General features: G+C 40.5%; 1 protein-coding gene across 1 annotated transcript in view; it reads right to left on the reverse strand.

Annotated features, from left to right (window-relative positions):
• Positions 1–12,001: 12,001 nt before the first annotated feature.
• Positions 12,002–19,219, reverse strand: part of LOC102478391 (tripartite motif-containing protein 5) — a 21,074-nt gene continuing 13,856 nt past the window's right edge. Inside the window, exons 5-8 of the mRNA XM_027765991.1 lie at positions 15,454–15,476; positions 13,431–13,531; positions 12,955–12,981; positions 12,002–12,715 (exon numbers count right to left, since the gene is read on the reverse strand). Of these exons, the coding sequence (XP_027621792.1) occupies positions 12,147–12,715; positions 12,955–12,981; positions 13,431–13,531; positions 15,454–15,476 (720 nt within the window). The 3' untranslated portion in view covers positions 12,002–12,146. The remainder of the gene's footprint in view (positions 12,716–12,954; positions 12,982–13,430; positions 13,532–15,453; positions 15,477–19,219) is intronic.

Raw genomic sequence — 19,219 nt, forward strand, 5'->3', positions numbered from 1 at the left:
TTTTTTAGAGGTTTTTGCTATAGGGTGCATGCACTCGCCAGAGAGAGAGAGAGACAGTACGAGGGAGTGAGAAATAACCCCCCAGGGGTGATTTTTCTCCTGGGATTTTGGCATGCACACACTTGTGCCCAGTATGATTTTCAGGCCACCAGGCCCAAGATTTGAACCACTGTTGGCTGAAATGTTGCAGAAACCAGACTGTCAAGAAACCAGATGGCAGGACCAGCAGTTAGCGTAATGGCTATGTCACTGGACTCCCATGTAGTTGACCGCGGTTCAAGTCCTGGACCCAGTGGCTTAAACTCACGCCGGGCATGTGTGTGTGCATGCCCAAGATCCCGAGAGGAGAATGGAGGAGAAGGGATTGTGGTGTGGCCATCCCCCCTGGGGGGTGATTTCCTGCTTTCTGTCTCTCTGTCTCTCTCTCTCTGTCTGGCGAGCGCACACGCCCTCTAGCAGAAACCTCTCCAAAAAAAGAAAGAAAGAAAGAAAGAAACCAGATGGCACTTAGTGGGAAAACTCAGTTTTATTATGCCAGCAGACCCAGAGGAATTCAGACTCCAATCTCTGGGCCCTGATTTGGGCTAGGGTAAGGGGCTATGCTGGTTTCTAACAGGGACAGGCAGTACAATCAGCACGTAGGCATAGGCGATGGACGGCACAGGGGACAAGCTATAACAGTTATACATCACATGGAATTTACCATGTAGCTATTTTTCTTGTCTTTGAAAATGACAACCTCCCTTTGCCTCATTTGCTGTGTTTATGCTGTTGAGCATTTTCCCCTCATTGGCTGGCCTTTTATTGCCGAGCTATATATCTTATCTTACAGGTGGCCTGTCTGGCCATTCTCTGCATCATTCCTGAGCCTCATTGCTTAGCTTGTAGGTGGCCTGCCTGGCCATTTCCTGCCTCAATATGGAAGTCTAATGCCTTAACCACCATACCACCACACCACCTGCTAGCCCCACCCCCTTTTCTTTATGCTCAAATGCAAGCAACTGGTGAATGAACTGCTCTTACTTTGGTAGAGAGTTTCTTTATGCTTTTTGAGCCAACTATAAAATAAACTATGAGATGGATGTAAAGGTGGAAACAAACGTGAAAGAAGTTGGCTGTTTAATATGGAGCCACCAACATGTATTGAGCGCTTCACATATTCCCAATCTGAGTTGAGATGTGATGTAAGTGTAAAATATATGATGGATTTCAAAGACTTGGTTCAAAAAGTAGTGTTGCAGATTCCATTTAACCCCAGTTAGAATGTCTAGAATCAAAAAATAAAGAACAAGTGCTGATGAGGCTGTAGTGGAATTCTATGCTATTGGTGGGAATGTAAATTAGTACAAACTCTGTGGAAAACAATATGGAGAGTCCTCAAAAATCCTCAAATATAACTACCATATGACTCATTAACCTCACTCCTTGGTATTTACCCAAAGGATAGGAAAACAGAATGACAGGAACACATCTGTATTCATTACAGCATTATTCTCAATTGCTAAAACACGGAACCAAGCGAAGTGTCCCAGAACTGATGACTGGGTTGGAAAATTGGCACATATATACTATGGCTTATTATCTAGCTATAAGAAAAAAGGAGATCCTATTGTTTGATTCAAAGTGGATGAATATAGAAGACTTGATGAATGAAGTGAGCCAGAAAGATAAATACTGTATATTCCCACTCAATTTGTACCAAATATCTACACTCTGTTGAAGTTGAGAGATCTGAAGATGACAGTAGAGAAGGTAAGTATAGATAGAGATACTGTAAAAGAATAGATTGGGACCAGCAGTTGGCATAATGGCTATGTTGCTGGACTCACATGTAGTCAACCGTGAGAGATCACCCCCCGGGGGGATTGCTGCACTGCAGTCCCTTCTCCATTCTCCTTTCGGGATCTTGGGCATGCACACACATGCGCCCAGCGTGAGTTTAAGCCATCAGATCTGGGACTTGAACTGCAGTTGACCACATGGGAGTTCAACGACATAGCTGTTATGCTAACTGCTGGTCCCCCCCAATGTATTTTTCAAGCTGCCTGGGCTGGGAATTAAGACACACAATCAGCCCTTGGGCATGTGTATATGCACTCTGCATTTTAGACCAACTCTAGATTCCAACTTGGGGTCACTCATGTGGCTTCCAGCACTACAGTTCAACATGCTACCACCTATGCCACTGAGGATGGACTATGAAAGTTGTAAGTTGCTTCTAAATTTTTCTGTTTATAAGATCAGAGAAAGAAGGGATGTCAATTAAATATAACAAGTACAGCAGGTGCCAAATGTGAGTTCTCACCATCTAGGAATCAGTTCTAGGACTTCCCATCATCTCTGAAAGTGTATGTGGTTGGAGCCAGCAGGAGATGTAGTGGTTAAGGTGATGGATGCCCACATGGCTGACTAGTTCAAATTCCAGACCTAGCAACTTATAGATAACACTGGTGCATTCGTGTGTGACTGTGTGCCCAAAATCCCAAGAGGAGAACCAAAAAGGGATTTCATCATGGCTATCTCTACTGGGGTGGAGGCGATTTTTCACTTTTTCTCTCTGTCTGTCTTTCTGGCAAGCACATGCACCCTATGGCAAAAACCTAAAAAAGAAAAGAAAATGTATGTGGCTATCATGTCTTATATTCCCAGGGTGTAAGGACTGGGCTGGATCACGGGCGGAGGTGATGGAGTTGGGGGGAGCATCCACAGAAGAAAGTTTGGGTGGCTCAGGAGAATCTCAGGGGATAAAGACCCTTTACCTACAGGACGGTCCATGGACAATGTACAGGAAGTAGGATCTAGAGCCATCACCAGGTAGTGACCAGAGGGGTCTCAACCCTGGTCATTTGAAATCTTTGCTCGAATAGACACAGGATCTGTACTAATTTTTGTGAATTTCCATGCCATCTTCCTGGGGATAATGCTGAGTAATCTCTCTATTTTGCCTCTAACCCCAGATCTGTTTTGTGTTTTGTTTTATTTTTAATCTCAGCACCCTCAGCCTTTCCCCCTTCACAGCACCTCTCCTCAGGTAGGCAACCCTAGTTCAAGTGACTTTCATCTATTCTTTCTAGGACGAGAAAAGGAAAATTGTTTTTATTCTTGGGGTTGCTTTTCCATTGAGATCATATACATATAGTCTTAGACCCTCAGTATTTTAAGTTATTGTTGAGAAAATTGAAAACTTAATAACAAAGCACACATTGTCTTCAGGTTATGGAGGGGGAAAACATCACATAATAGGTAAAAAGAGTTTTTATTATTCTTCCAAACATTCTATTATGCCAAGTGGTCATCTTTAACAAACTCATACAATTTTAGAATATTAATATTTAATATGGGATAGATAGTAATGTGTAAGTGCTTTCTTTAAGATTTGCTATAGGGCACATGCCAGAGAAAGAGAATGAGAGAAAGTGAGAAGTCCTCCCTAGGAGGATGTGTATGCCACAATTTTTTCTCCATCATTTTTCTCTTGGGAGTTTGAGCATATACACATGTATGCACCCAGTGTTTTTAAGCCACCAAGTCCAGGATTCTTAACTGCACAGCCTTGCAGGATCCAGCTGCCTGGACCAATATAAATGCTTTTTTGTTGAGTGTGCTGTAGCAAAGCTGAATTTAGCAGGTGATTCTTTACGGGTGGCATCTATCGTCTTCATGTTTTCACAGGAGCTTTGGATCTTCCTCTTTATTCAGTAAATATGCTGCTCTGCACCACTAAGTACAAAGGTTCAAAAGCACTCCTTCCTTGATTGATGGGCTGGAGCTGCATCCACAGGGCTTGAGGTCTGTCTCAAAGTCCAAGCTGTGTTGGATTAGTTGATCCTATCAGCATTCTCCCCTGCTGGGCGCCTGGCCCTTCCCTTCTAAGTCATCCACTTACAAACTACCACTAGGTGGAGGCAGCTGCAAGATTTCATGTCTGGGAAGTTGTCCCTGTCCCCTCTGTCTCAGAACTGCTGTCTTTTTAGGATAAGACTGCTTTTAGAAAGAGCAGAATAGAAAATAAAATATACTGAAATAAATTTTAGTAAAAAGAGTAAGTGAATCTTATATACATATCTAAATAAGGCAAAGAGTAGCACAAATAGCCAATAAAGTTGTGAATGAGAAGTGGCTCTGGGGCTGGCAGGTAGGTGGTGTGGTGGTTAAGGTGCTGGACTCCCACATGGTTGACTGTGGTTCAAGTCCCAGACCTGGAAGCTTACTTTCTCATTTTCCCTTTCGCTCTCTTTCTGGTCAAATAAAATAATAATAACAACAAATGGAATAAAATAATTCTATATTTAAAAAAGAATACTAGAAATACTACACAGTATGCTGATAAGTTCCAGAATCTCTGTAAAATAATTATATTTAATAAATAATAAAAAGATGTCTGATATATAGGAAACAAGTTTAAAAGTTGTATTAAGAAAATAAAAATTAAAAGATGTACAACATTGTTTTCCACGTGAGTAGGGTGTTGATACTTATGGTGGCTCAGACTTCAGAATCAGATCTGCATGTAGAGGCCAGCAGAGAAGAGGGCCCTACTGGGCCTTCCTTTGGATGTCTTGGGGTGGAGGGGAATGAAGTGAGTGAAGCCAGAAGGATCTCAGCTGATGTTTTCCTCCTGCGCACGTGTCTGTTTCCCAGCTTTTTTTCTCTGCCTGAAGATGCAAACCTCTCCCATCCTCTCCCCTGTCTACTTAGAACTCCAAGTATAGTTCCATGGAAATATTTGCAGATTCTTCAAAGCACAAAACTTGCACATTTTTTTTAATCTGTGCTGTTCCTGTCACCGAGAAGCACAGCTTAACTGAGAGTGAAGTACTAGAGAAACTCTTGATACCTTATGACGAGTTTTCAAAAGCGGCTTTTTTTTTTTAACCTTAATACACTATATGTTGGTAGATAGCTGTTATATAAAATTAATGAAAGGTTAAAATATGGCAGGGTTACATATCTATCGAGTTTGTAGAGAAGTAAGTTCTCCAGCCAGTCCCATGGCCCAGTGGTTAAGGAAACTGGATTCCACAGGGCCATCTGCATGATTTGAGTTTTGGACCTGGTGGCTTCAAAAACAAGCAGGTCACATGTGATTGTTTGTCCAAAATCCAGACAAGTTGAGTAAATGAAGAAGAAAGGATTGTGGCATAAGCACGTCTCATGGGGAGGTCCTTTCTCCCTCTCCCTCTACTCTGTCTCTTTCTGGCAAGCACACACACTGACAAAAAAAATTTTAAATAAATAAATAATTGATTTCTCCCTCTATATATCTCTTTTGTGAGAGAAGTAAACGAAGTGATCAAAACATATATCTAAATTGGGGAAGTTGCTAAATTTCCAATAAGTTTATAATTATCATTCAATAAGTATCCTTGATCCTTAAACATGGGTCAAATGATGGGAGAAGGCAGAATGGACAATTATACCTTGACACTTTGTTTTGTAGTTTTGTTATAGAGTGGGAGCGCTCATCAGAGACAGAAAGGGAAAGTGAGAAGAGAAAGTCACTCTCCCCCAGGGGGGCATGGTCATTCTGCAATCCCTTCATCTTCTGCTCAGGATTCGGGGCATAAATGCACATATACCTGGCATTTTTTAAGCTGCCAGGTCTGAGACTCGAACTATGAGGTTGGTCATGTGAGATTTAGCCACTTGAACCTCCTCACTGGCCTTTGAGTCTTTTCTTTCACTGGTCATAGTTCTAAATGTTTGTAACTTTGTCTCAGGGAATCTCTAATCGCAAATGTGGGCCATGTCCTTGGAATTCTGACTTGAATAAGGGCACAGGCTCATGGCCTCTTCATACAGAGCCCCACAACAGAACCAAGATCTGTAGCTTCACTGCTGATATCCTGGCAACTTTTATCTTTGGACTCTACCTAAAAAGTACCTGAGACACAATGACTTTTTCACATATTATATTCCTTCCTAGAGGTAGCTGTCTTTTCCTATGTATTATTTCATCTAACTTCATATTATTTCCATGAGCTATCAAGGGAATGATCACTTATCCCATTTTTAAGAAGACATTGTGTTTTCAACAGTTAAAGATCTCTCTTAGTTTATACAGAGGGTAAGTGAGAAAGAGAAACATGAGCACATTTCTTCTGAATAAAGATAAGAACTCTTCCTTCTCTCCTCCTTAGGCTACTCAAGGAAGAGAGTTTAAGTGCACCAAAAGAAATGGAAAGAGAGGAAGACAGTGGAAGTAGAGGGACACGAGATGAGAAATGGGTGAGGGAGACAGGAGACATGGGATGTCAGTCAGATAGACATATGGTCACTTTTTTTTTTTTTTTGAAAGGGGTTTTTACTATAGGGGGTGTGGGCTCCCCAGAAATAGGGCGTGTGTGCTCTCCAGAAAGCGAGAAACAGAGAGACAGAAAGCAAGAAATAACCCCTCCCCAGGGGGGATGGCCACACCATAATCCCTTCTCCTCCATTCTTCTCTCGGGATCTTAGGCATGCACACTCGGCGTGAGTTTAAGCCACTGGGTCCGGGACTTGAGCCACGGTCAACTACGTGAGAGTCCAACGACATAGTCATTACGCCAACCGCTGGTCCCGATATATGGTCAAACTTTTAGTCTAACTCTAGCTTTGAAAGTACTTTCAGATGAAATCAACATTTATTTATTTATCTATTAGTTTTGCAATGGGACATATGTGCTTGCCAGAGAGAGACTAGGAGGGAAAATGAGAAATCATCCCAGCATGGGGATGGCCACAGCAGTCATGTTCCTCTAAGGATTTTTGGGCATGCATGCACACGTGCCTGATTTGTTGTTCAGGCTGCCAGGGCAAAGATTTAACTGCCAACTCAGCCATGTTCAGGCTGTCAGGGCAAAGATTTAACTGCCAACTCAGCCATGTGGGATCCAGCACCTTAACTACCAAGACACATCCTGTGGTTTTTTAAAAGTTCTCACATTTCCTGAGGATAATTTATTAAATCTCTCAATTTCTCTCTATCTCATCTAGAAATAAACATAGAATCTCTGGAGAACTCTTGCATAATATAGGCTGTAGGAATGTACCTGTAGGATCTCATTGATAAAGCAATAATTAGGAAGAAAAAAAAGTACCCCACTTCCATCTCTATAATACAAATAAGAGACACCCAAGGTGGAAGGGCTATCATGCTCAGAAGAGGCATGGCAGAGGAGAGTAGCAACAGAGTGATGAGACTGAGAATAGACCTGGTTTTAGGCAACACAGGATAAATAGATTTTCCAGCATCATCCTTGGGCAAAACAGGTCAAGGAACACCATACCAATGAGTGTACATCCTGTCTCTATTCCAATGTGCAGCTCAGATCCCCAGATTGACGAACTTCTGATCACCATTTGGTAATGCTTCTGAGTTCAACTGCCTGCTCATTGCATGATCCTACATGTTGAAGGCTCCTTAGGCCTTGAGATTCTCCAGAACCCACTCACACCTCTCACTGTGGGTACCTAACTGTCCAGTTATTGGCCAGTACAGGCAGGCGCCAGACACATTAGATGGTATGATTAAGACTCAGTGTCTCACAGATGATGGGGAAAGGAACTGAAATAGGGGCAGACAGCAATCCACAGTTGGTATCCTCTGACTGGATTTCCTGAATTCAGGCTGCCTTCTCCAGCTTTTTACTGAGAAGACGGAGTGTTTGGTAGTACCTTGTAGGCTTTATATTCTTTTCACCAGACAGATTCATTTCTGGGTCATGATCCTCTGTTAAAAAGGGGACATCCTGGGGCCAGCAGGTGGTGTGGTAGTTAAAGGCACTGGACTCCCACATGGCTAACTGTGGTTTGAGTTCTGGACCTGGCATCTTGCTTTCTCACTTTCCCCCTTTCTTTATCTGTCTTTCCCTGGTCAAATTAAATAATAATAATAAATAAAGTTAAATAACATAATTATTTTTAAAAAATTGCTAACATCTCTGAAGCTGGCAGGTGGTGTGGAGTTTAAGGGGTTGAACTTTTACATAGCCAAAAATGGTTCAAGTCTTGGATCTGGTGACTTGAGAAAAATCATAGTGGACCCATATACACACATGCTCAAAATACCAAGAGCAGAATGGAGGAGAAAGGATTGTGGCATGGTCATCCCCCCGGGGAGTGATTTCCCCCTTTCTATCTTTCTCTGTCTCTCTTTAGTGAGCACATATGCCTTATGGCAAAAACTTAGAAAAATAAATGAGCACCCCTCAGCTTATCAATCTTTCTGTTGTATATACACATTTTGGCCATCATTTTCCATTGTATTTCCTTCTGTAACAGAGTACTGGGTATTTCAGTAAATGAAATTAGATAAATGTCCCTGAAGAATCATTTGTCAGTAACTCAGGAGAGTATAATCTGTTAGTGAGAGACTCAGTCATAGCAATGGGGTGACAGAAAAGTGAGATCAAAAGGAAAAGTTATAGGTTTGATTTCTCTAGGTTTTATGGATGAGTGCTGAGATAGGAGTTTGTGTACATGCCTACAAATTCTGGAAATCTCCACTTTAAAATAGCTTCTCCTATCAAAGTCACCCAAAGATAAAGGATTTGAGAATCCTTATGACCAACAGGGTTGAGAACAGATACCACTAGACCAAACAGCTCTTTCTTTACCCATCTGTGAACTCAGCTGAGGAAGAGTGATAAATTAAAATGCTGATGGACGTGCAATGTCACCAATCCTTGCATGAACATCTATAACAAGCATAATTTCTCTCATGTTTAACTGGACAAACAGACCAGCCATTTTCCCCAATCATTGCTAAAAACAATCATACCCTTACACTTCAGTGAAGAGTGAGCCTCCCAGGGCAAATAAAACACCAACATCGTTGTTGAGAACCCCCTCAACTGGACTTCCAACTCTATCTGTATTACTGTGCCTAAAAATTTGAAATTTTATTTTAAAACAGAAATAAATTTTCAAGGAAATAGTATTTTTCAGAAATATGAAAAAATTAAGAGTAAGCAGACAAATATCAAATGTTTACTATTTTCAATTTTACCATTGTAAAAACTTAAATAGAAACTTAAAATTGTTTAACCAAATTATTCTTTAAGACAAAGTAAGGATGGGGCCAGCAGATGGTGTAGCGGTTACGTCACTGGATTCCCACATGGCTGACCGCGGTTCGACTCCTAGATCTGGTGGCTTGATAATCACACCAGGTGCGTGTGCATGTGTCCAAGACCTGAGGAGGAAAATGGAGGAGAAGGGATTGCAATGTGGTCATCCTTTCTGGGGAGGCAGGAGGGGTGATTTCTTATTCTTCCTCTTACTGTCTCTCCAGCGAGCACATATGCCCTAAGGCAAAAGCCTCTTAAAAAAAATTAAACAAGAAAAATAATTTTGAAACTAAACTAGTATATATGAAGAGCTTTTATTTCAGACACACAGAGAAGGAACCAAGAATCAAATTATACCACAGTGAATTACTGCTTATGTGGTAGAAATCATTACAGTCTGTCTTAAACTTTCACAACAATGTATCGATAGATTTAATTCTTTCTCTTACTGCTTTTTTTAACAAATGATAAAATGAATCACATAGAATTTGATGAGAGTTAGCATGGGGCAAACCAGGACTGCAGTAAAACTCTAAATGTATGGACGTGTCTATACAGATATAGATATCTATAGATACATAGATAACAGGGCTAGCCCAGTCGCTTAGTAGTTAAAGGAGCCAGATTGCACAAGTACAACCCGCGATCCAAATCGTGGGCCAGAAAGCTTGAAAAACATGCCAGGTGCATATGTGTGCTTGCTTGAAATAGTGACAGGTTAAAGAAATGGAAAAGAAGGGATTTTGGTATGACCATGCCCCATTGAGGGGTGCTTTTTCCCTATGGCTATGGTTCTCTCTCTCTAGTGAGGGCATACACTTTCTGGCAAAAGAAAAGAAAAGGAAGAATGGATGTAGTTTTTTTTGTTTGTTTGTTTGTTTTGAGAGATTTTTACTGTAGGGCACGTGCGCTCGCCAGACAGACAGAGAGAGACATAGAGACAGAAAGCGAGAAATCACCCCCCAGAGGGGATGGTCACGCCGCAATCCCTTCTCCTCCATTCTCCTCTCGGGATCTTGGGCACGCACGCACACGCGCCCGGCGTGAGTTTTAAGCCACCAGGTCCGGGACACGAACCGCAGTTGACTACGTGGGAGTCCAGCGACATAGCCATTACGCTAACTGCTGGTTCCCAGAATGGATGTAGTTTTGACAGAGATGTCTGAGTCCTTAAAAATGAAAATTCTGAGACCAGTTGGCGTAAGGCTTTGTCACTGGACTCCCATGTAGTCGACCGCAGTTCGAGTCCCAGACCCAGACCTGGGCTTAAACTCACACCGGGTGCATGTGGGTGCGTACCCAAGATCCTGAGAGGAGAATGGAGAAGGGATTGTGGTGTGGCCAACCCCTTTCAGGGGTGATTTCTCACTTTCTGTCTCTCTGTCTTTCTGGCGAACTCACCTGCCCTATAGCAAAAAACCTCTCATTAAATATAAAGTTCAAAGAAAATTCTTCAAAGCCAACCTTAATTCCCCTTAAGACACAACCTATTCCATGTAATATAACAGGGTTATTATTCTTCAGTCATTAGTAGAGCAAAGATTTACTAGGTTGAAAAATTTCTATAAATACTTTATATTTAATGAGTTTACTTGATCATAATAATCCAAAGTATTAGATAATTTCTTTTTAGAAGTTTTTGACTTAGGGAATGTGTGCTCACCAGAGAGAGAAAAAAAAAAAAAAAACAAAGACAGATTTTCAAGCCACCAGATCTGGAATTTGAAACAGCTGAGTATGTGGGAGTCCAACAATGTAACCGCAATGTCATCTGCTGTTCCATTAGATAAAATTTGTAAATAAAATGTAAAAATAAAGTGAGCACAGTGGCCCAGCAGGTGATGGGGAAGTTAACGTGGCTAGATCTCGTGTGGCCAACTGCACAGTTAAGTCCTGGTCCAGGCAGCTTGAAAAATACCAGGAACGTGTGTGTGTTTGACAAAATCCTGAGAGAAAGGAGGAAAAGATATAGTAGTATGACCATCCTCCCTGGGGGGTGGGGTGGGGTGGGATTTCTCTTCCAATCCACCATCTCTCTCTCTAGTGAGCACATGTACCTTATAGCAAAACTAACAATAATAATAATAATAATAAAGTTAGCGGGACCAGCAGTTGGCATAATGACTATGTCACTGGACTCCCATGTAGTCGACAATGGTTCACGTCCCGGATCCGGTGGCTTAAATTTACGCCAGGCGTGTGTGTGTGTACATGTCCAAGATCCCGAGAGGAGAATGGAGGAGAAGGGACTGTGGTGTGGCCATTCCCCCTGGGGGGTGATTTCTCGCTTTCTCTCTGTCTTTCTGGCAAGCACACACATCCACGAGATAGATTGTGAACTCTGACACTCTGGAACAAGATCTCCACTCTTTCTATATCCCATGACGTTTTCTCTCTAATTCTTGATAAATGAGGGGCATCACAGGTAAACCGATATACTGCTAAGAACTTATCTTCAATGAGTGACTCCTTGTTGAAAAACTTTCCTACATTGTAATCTGTCAGAAGGAATTAGGTTGCAGAGATTTGACAGAGGTCAATATTAGTTTTTTCTTTATTAGAGATCAGTCATTTTTACTTGGGATTATGAAAAAATGATCAAGAAAATCCGCTCCTACACACAAATAAAATATTGGAACGAATATGGCACAAGGTAATCTGTACATCCTATTTATAAGTGAAAGATGGTCAAAGGGAAAAAAGAAAGGCAGTGAGAAAAAGGTCATTAAAATGGTGCAACTGAGGGACCAGCAGTTAGCGTAATGGCTATGACGCTGGACTCCCATGTAGTCGACCACTGTTTGAGTTCCGGACCCGGTGGCTTAAACTCATGCCAGGCGTGTGTGTGTGCGTGCCCAAGATCCCGAGAGGAGAATGGAGAAGGGATTGCAGTGTGACCATCCCCCCTGGGGGGTGATTTCTCGCTTTCTGTCTCTCTTGTCTCTCTCTGTCTGGTGAGCGCACGCACCCTATAGCAAAAACCTCTCCAAAATAAAAGAAAAAAAAAAAAAAAACAAGGAAAAAAATGGTGCAAATGAGCAAGAGATACCCAGAGCAAGAGACTCTGCACAAAAGGGAATGAGGATGTAAGAAGGTTCAGGAGAATGGAGAGCATAGAGTCATGGGAAATTCACATCTCATAGGATTAAAATACGGGAAAATTTCCTGGGAGAAGCTAGAGGCACTGAATTTATAAATGAGAAACCCGTGGTTTGTAGCATTGAAAAATGAGACAGTGCCAGCCTCATAGTCTACAAAAACCCCAATACGGCAAAGAGGAACTGTTAGGGAGGGGGTCAAGAGCAAAGGATCACAGAAAAGTGACCCCTTAAAATCTTTAGATTCAGAGCGATCCTGTAACCCTATAACCCAGTAGCCATTTTTAGGTAGGTAAGATGCACATTGTACCAAATTAGGCTTTCTAAAGAAACTGACGCAAGTTTTAAGGCATACCCCTAAGATCCAGGCACGTTTGTTAGACACATCTACCTCCCAATAATGTTTTCCTGATGTGATACCTGGGACACCCAAGATGCCATTATAAGGACAATTGTCCTCAGAATGTGAAACTTTTGCAATCCAAAAGCTTGACTGATATCTCACTTGTCTTCGATCATTAGAAATTAAAATATTTGCATTGTTGATTGGAGTCATTGTCACGTGAACTGCAGAAAAATGACAAGGTTGGGTGAGTGATAGGATGTATTGATAGCTTTATTTGTGATATTGTTAGAAGAATCTTGAGAAGAATTTGAGAGGAAATTTGGTCAGGGGTCTTAAGAAGGGATAGGTATGTATGTGTTAGAAGAAGAAATAATGAGTCTTAAAATATGAGATCTACTGAACACAAAATTATCAAAGAGTATGACAACAGGGTGACTTATATACTGTGATTTCTCCTTACCCCAGTAGCGTTGAACATCTGTCAGTTCTGAAATTTAAAGAAAATAAATAAATATATACACATACATATATATATATATATATATATATGTATATACACACACATTATATATATACATGCACACATACATATACTATGTATATATATGGTTGTTGGAAAAGTCATGATGCATTTTTGCATAGAAAAATACATCATGACTTTTCCAACTCTATGTATATGAATGTTGAATAAATGAGTCAAAACAGGAATTTATTTCCTCTCCAAATTAGGCAAAGAGGGACTATTATAAGGCAGTGAGTTGGTGCAGTAGATGAACCAGGCCCCTGACATTTTCTTTGAAATAAGACCACATCAACAGTGCCCAGTATGCATCCTCCCATATCTGTTCTACCCACACCTAGAAACTACTCTCTCCCCCATTTAAGATGCTGCCACTACTGGATACTCACAACCACTCTTGATGTAGCTCTCCTCACCTTTATACTCTTTCAGTATCAGCATCAGACGAGAAGAGGGGGATACTCTTCTTTGTTCCTTGGGAAATGTATTTGGCTTTTTCAGGGTCACAGTCTCACACCTAGGGACAAAAAAAAAAAAAAATGACCCCCACCCCCATACCTTTGAATTTTTGTACCTTGAATATCACTGTGTGCTATCTTTTTTTTTTTTTTTTTTTACTATACACGTGCTCTCACCAGTGAGTGAGAGACAGAGAGACAGAAAGTGAGAAATAATCACCCCCCAGGGGGATGGCTACACCTCAATTCCATCTCCTCCATTTTCCTCTGATGATCTTGGACATGCATACACACGCAGTTGGCATGAGTTTAAAGCCACCGGGTCCAGGACACAAACCATAGTCAACCGTGCGGGAATCCAGCAATGTAACCATTATGCTATATGCTGCCCGTGCGGGAATCCAGCGATGTAACCATTATGCTATATGCTGGTCCCCAGATCTGCTATCTTGACATCCCATTGATGTACTTGAACCTCTCTGCAAATTCTGAGTGGGAAAGAGGAAGACTCCTGACAATGGAGTCAGATGAAATGTGCTCATGTCCACCCTTCTCCCCCCTTGCTCTCTCTGTGACTTTGGGAAGGTCTTAATCTTTCAGAAATGCACTTTCTTTCTACTAAAATCAAAATAACTGACCTCTCCACCCGTACCTTCTAGAACTCACAGGAAATGAAACAATAATGAATTTTAAAACAAAATGCATCTTTGGTGCCTTAAGAATAAATAAATAAATACACTTATTGAAACATTATCGCCATGGATGTGGGTTCCCAGGGAGATGGTCAGAAAATGAGGTTACAAAACTTAGGTGTTTGAGACCTATTAGCATGTGAATCCTGTTAGGAAAGATCCAAGAATGTGAAAACCTGTTACAGAAGAGGCCCTCAGATAACATTTGCACTTTCTGTTCTTTGGGAAAAATTACAAACACAAGGCAAAGGAAATATTATGATCACTAAGTTAATACTGGTCTAAATATCATGTGTTGGGAAAAGTTTGGTGGTGTCAGGGAGGTGGGCCTCTTTGGACACAAGGATGCCACCTTTCCACACTCATCTAAAGTATGCGATGGAAATGAATAAGCTTTTTTGCACCAGGGCCAACACGTTATTTTCAAAGACTCAAGTCTATTTTGGAAATCTAAATAGAACTACAAAAAAGGACCTTTTCCTACTAGTTCCAAGAGAAACATATCAATATGTGCCAATTGCCCCAGTGAACAATTCTGCGTACTTAACAAAGAAGATATGTCCTGGGGCCAGCAGGTGGTGTGGGTTAAGACGCTGGACACTCCGTCATGGCCGGTCATGGTTCCCGGACCTGGTGGCTTGCTTTCTCCCTTTCCCTCTCCCTTACTCTGTGTGTATGTCTCTCTCTGGTCAAATTAAAATAAATGAATGAATAAATAAAAATTGAATTATTCTTAAAAAGTAAAAGAAGATATGTCCCTCCCACATAATTCAAACATCTATTAAATTGTTAAATATAAAACCAGAGCTGGAGTTAGACAAATAGGGTGAATAAAATGGTGATGTCAAAGAAGTATGATACTATGGCACCTTCTTACCTTATCGATATTACCACTCCTGATTCAAACTCTACCATAGAATATGGTCTATTCTCAATAGTTAAGAATACTCATACCCTAACCTATGACCACGTATTTAAGATAGCAATACGTCTAAGTTTATGTGCCCTAGAGATGTTTGATTCTTTTTTAAAAAATAATTATTTATTTTATTTATTTTAATTGAGAGAGACACAGAGACACCACAGAGAGAGAGAGACTGAAAAAGCAAGCCTGCTAGTTCCAGGACTCAAACCATGGTCAGCCATGTGGGCATCCAGTGCCTTCACCACCTGCTGGTTCCAATGTTTGATTCTGATTAAACACCAATAATTAACTTTTCTTATCATTCTAATGGTTACAAATATTTTCTTATAGCTTGAAATATCCATCTCTGGTTCCCCACACATACCTTTTTATGCTGTCATTCACATCCTAGGGGGAAGAGAAAGAAAACATGAGTTGAGAAATAATAGAGTCACCTCACTTACAAAGTGTCATCACACTCCCACCTGAGAATGGACATGGTTCCAGTGTAAAAGACAAAAAAGTAAAGATAACACCCAGAAGATTCACGTGATGTTGTCAGTTTCCCTAAAAGGTAGAAACAGCTTCAATCCTGTGGAAGCACAGCATGAGATGTTTCAATAGAGATGAGACATTTTCCAAGGAAAAGAAGAGATTCTGAATTTGTTTTCCCAAATGCTCTGTCTCCTCATGAGAAAATTAAAATATATTCATGTTCCTTTTGTTTATTGAACTGGCAAAAACTAATATACATATAAATAGAGTTTTTAAGAAAGAATGATTTATTCATTTAATTCCAGCTGTTATTCTTATTACTTTTTTTAAATTTGACCAGAGAGAGAGAGAGGGAAATCGAGAAAGCCAACCACCAGGTCTGGGGCTCAAACTGCGGTCAGCCATGTGGGAATCCAGCGCCTTTAACCACTATGCCACCTGACAGCCCTCATAGAGAGATTTTTTTTTTCTTTGCTATAGGGCACGTGAACTCGCCAGAGATACAGAGAGAGACAGAGAGACAGAAATCATCCCCCAGGGAGCTGGCCACACCACAATCCCTTCTCCGTCATTCTCTCTCAGGATTTTTCAGTATACAAGCACAAATGCCCAGCATGAGTTTTAAGCCACCAGGTTCGAGACTTAAACTGTGGTTGACCACATGGGACTCCAGTGATGTAAGCCTTTCACCATCTGCTGGTCCCAAAACTGATGCACTATTATTTACCAGGCATTCTGCCAGGCTTTGTAGAACCAAACATGAAGAAATAATAATCCTCAAGAACTTTATATGATTTTGGTTGATGGTACATGCAAATAAGCATACCAAACAAGTGAAGGTGTTTTTCTTGCCTCTCCTCATTTTATATATGATTTATGATTGACCTCATCCACTCCCTAAACTCAGCACACATATATGTGTAGTTGATCTCCAACCTACTATTTTTGCTTAAATTTGTCACTTACATGCAGTTTAATATATTCAATAATGGGACTGGCAGGTAGCATGGTAGTTAAGGGTGCTGGAATCCCACATGGCTGACTGCGGTTTGAATCTTGGGCCTGGTGACTTGCTTTCTCATTTTTTCTCTCTCTCACTCTGTCCCTCTCTGGTCAAATTTTTAAAAATAAATAAATAGGGACCAGCAGTTGGCATAATGGCTATGTTGCTGGACTCCCATAGGTTGACTGTGGTTCAAGTCCCAGAATGGTGGCTTGAACTCACACCAGGCGTGTACGTGCATGCCCAAGATCCCGAGAGGAAACGAGAGGAGAAGGGATTGCGGACTTGCCATCCCCCCAGGGGGGTGATTTCTCACTTTCTGTCTCTCTGTCTCTCTGTCTTTCTGGCGAGTGCACACGCCCAGTAGCAAAAACCTCTCAATAAATAAATAAAGTAAAATAAAGTAATTATTTTTAAAAATACATATATTCAGGAGTGAGAAACCACAAGGACCAGCGGTTTAGGAAGTGTGACATTTAACACCCACCACACCATCTCTCATATCTCGTTGCCCATGTTATCACTATGTAATCAGTCATCGTCCTGAAAACTACAATATTTATCCAAATGTCAGTGTCTACTAGGCCAGTTTAGTCTACATTCTTAATGGTTGTTAGCCATCTACTCTTATTTATATCATCAGTGATATTATTTTAATTGTTTGAATAGATAAGCACCAATGTGTTTGATCTCCTGAAGCCCAGATTTACTTCCTCATACTCGTTTTCTCCAAAAACTAGGCAAATTGCTGGATCAATGTATACACACACACACACACACACACACACACACAGATTTGTTTCTTGTATTAGAAGTCTTATATTGTTGTATGTGACACAAACCAAGTGAAACTAGATTATGTGATAGAAAGCATTTTGGGGAAGGTAGTTGTAAGTTCAGTCATGGCTAAAATTTTAAAACTCAAACTTTGCATTAGGGTCAGATCTATGTCCTTCTCCAAATTCTATTTATTCCTTCTACATTGACTTTATTCTTAGCCCATTAAGGAAATGTGAATCTCTGGATGTAAACCTCAGGGAACAGGTGAACTTATCTTCTAAGTTTTACTAACACTTAGAAAAATTTGTTGAGACCAGCAGATGGTGTAATGGTTATGTCGCTGGACTCCTACATATCGACCACAGTCTGAGTCCCGGACCCAGAAGCTTAAAATTAATGCCAGGTGCATGTGTGTGCATGTCCAAAATCTCAAGTGGAGAAAAACAGAAGAAATAATTATAGAGAAATTTTACAAATTTTATAAATATTAATATACTCATCTACTCTCAATGAAATACACCTTAGATAAATAAAATGAGACCACATATAAAACTTCTAAAGGTCTAAATACAGGGAGAACTTTTAAAGCAGCAGGAGAAAAACCTGTAATAATATCAGGAAAGCCATCAAAATTACTAATGGCTGGCTCCGAACAATAAAGGCTAGAAAGGACTAAGATGACATACTTAAAGTACCAAAATGTAAAAAAAAAGTATCTACTCACAATTCCATATGAAGCAAAGATATTCTCCAAAAATGAAGAAAAAATCTACATATTTTCAGATAAAGCCTGAGTTTGCTCCTAGAAGACTGATCTTATAAGAAAACATTCTTTCTTTCTTTGTTTTTGTTTTTGTTTTTTGGTGAAAGGTTTTAGCTATAGGGCTAAAGAGAGTTTAGCTATCAGAAAGACAAAGAGATAGAAAGCAAGAAATCACCCCCCCAGGGAGGATGGTCATTCCAAAATCCCTTCTCCTCTGTTCTCCTCTCTGGATCTTGGGCACGCACGCATATGCGCCCAGCGTGAGTTTAAGCCACACAGACCATGGTTGACTACATGGGAGTTACGTAGCCATTACACTAACTGCTGTTCCTGTATTAGACAAAATAGATTTTAAGGCAAGAACTATTTACTAGAGAAAGAGAGTGGTATTTCAAATGAAATGGTTCAGTATATCAAAAAGATATAACAATATAAATGTGTAGGTAGCTAAAATAGAGCCTGAAAATACACAAAACTGGGACTAGCATGAGTTTAAGCCACCGGGTCTGGGACTTGAACCATGGTCAGCTACATGGGAGTTCAGCGACATAGTCATTACACTAACTGCTGGTCTCAGAAAACATTCTTAATATCCTTCAAAAACTCCTATAAAAGACAAAAAAAGTTTCTCAAAAACAAAGGCTTAAGTTTAAAGAAACCCAAACACTAAGGAAATGCTATAAAATGTGAGTAAATACTGGATCATCAGAAAAGTCATGATGTATTTTTCCATGTTTTTCCATGCAAAAAATGCATTAAGACTTTGCAGAAGATCCAATATAAAAGACTCTATAGCTTATCTTCAAATTTATTTTTTTAACCTTAAATAGTTAAGTAGTGGGGCCAGCAGGTGGCATGGCAGTTAAAATGCTGGACCCCCCCCACCCCGGTTTGAGTCTCAGATCCAGTTGCTTGAGAGACACTCCAGGCACATGCAAGTGCATGCTCAAAATCCTGAGAGAATGGAGAAGAGGGCCATCCCCTCTAGGGAGTGAGTTCTCACTTTCCCTCTCTCTCTATCTGTCTCTGATGAGTTCATGTGTCCTATACCAAACCAAAAATAAAATAAAATAAAGACATAAATAGCAGTAAATAAATAACAATAACTAA

Source organism: Tupaia chinensis, unplaced genomic scaffold (assembly GCF_000334495.1).
Source record: "Tupaia chinensis unplaced genomic scaffold, TupChi_1.0 Scaffold140176_1, whole genome shotgun sequence".
In the NCBI taxonomy this organism is placed as follows: Eukaryota; Metazoa; Chordata; class Mammalia; order Scandentia; family Tupaiidae; genus Tupaia; species Tupaia belangeri.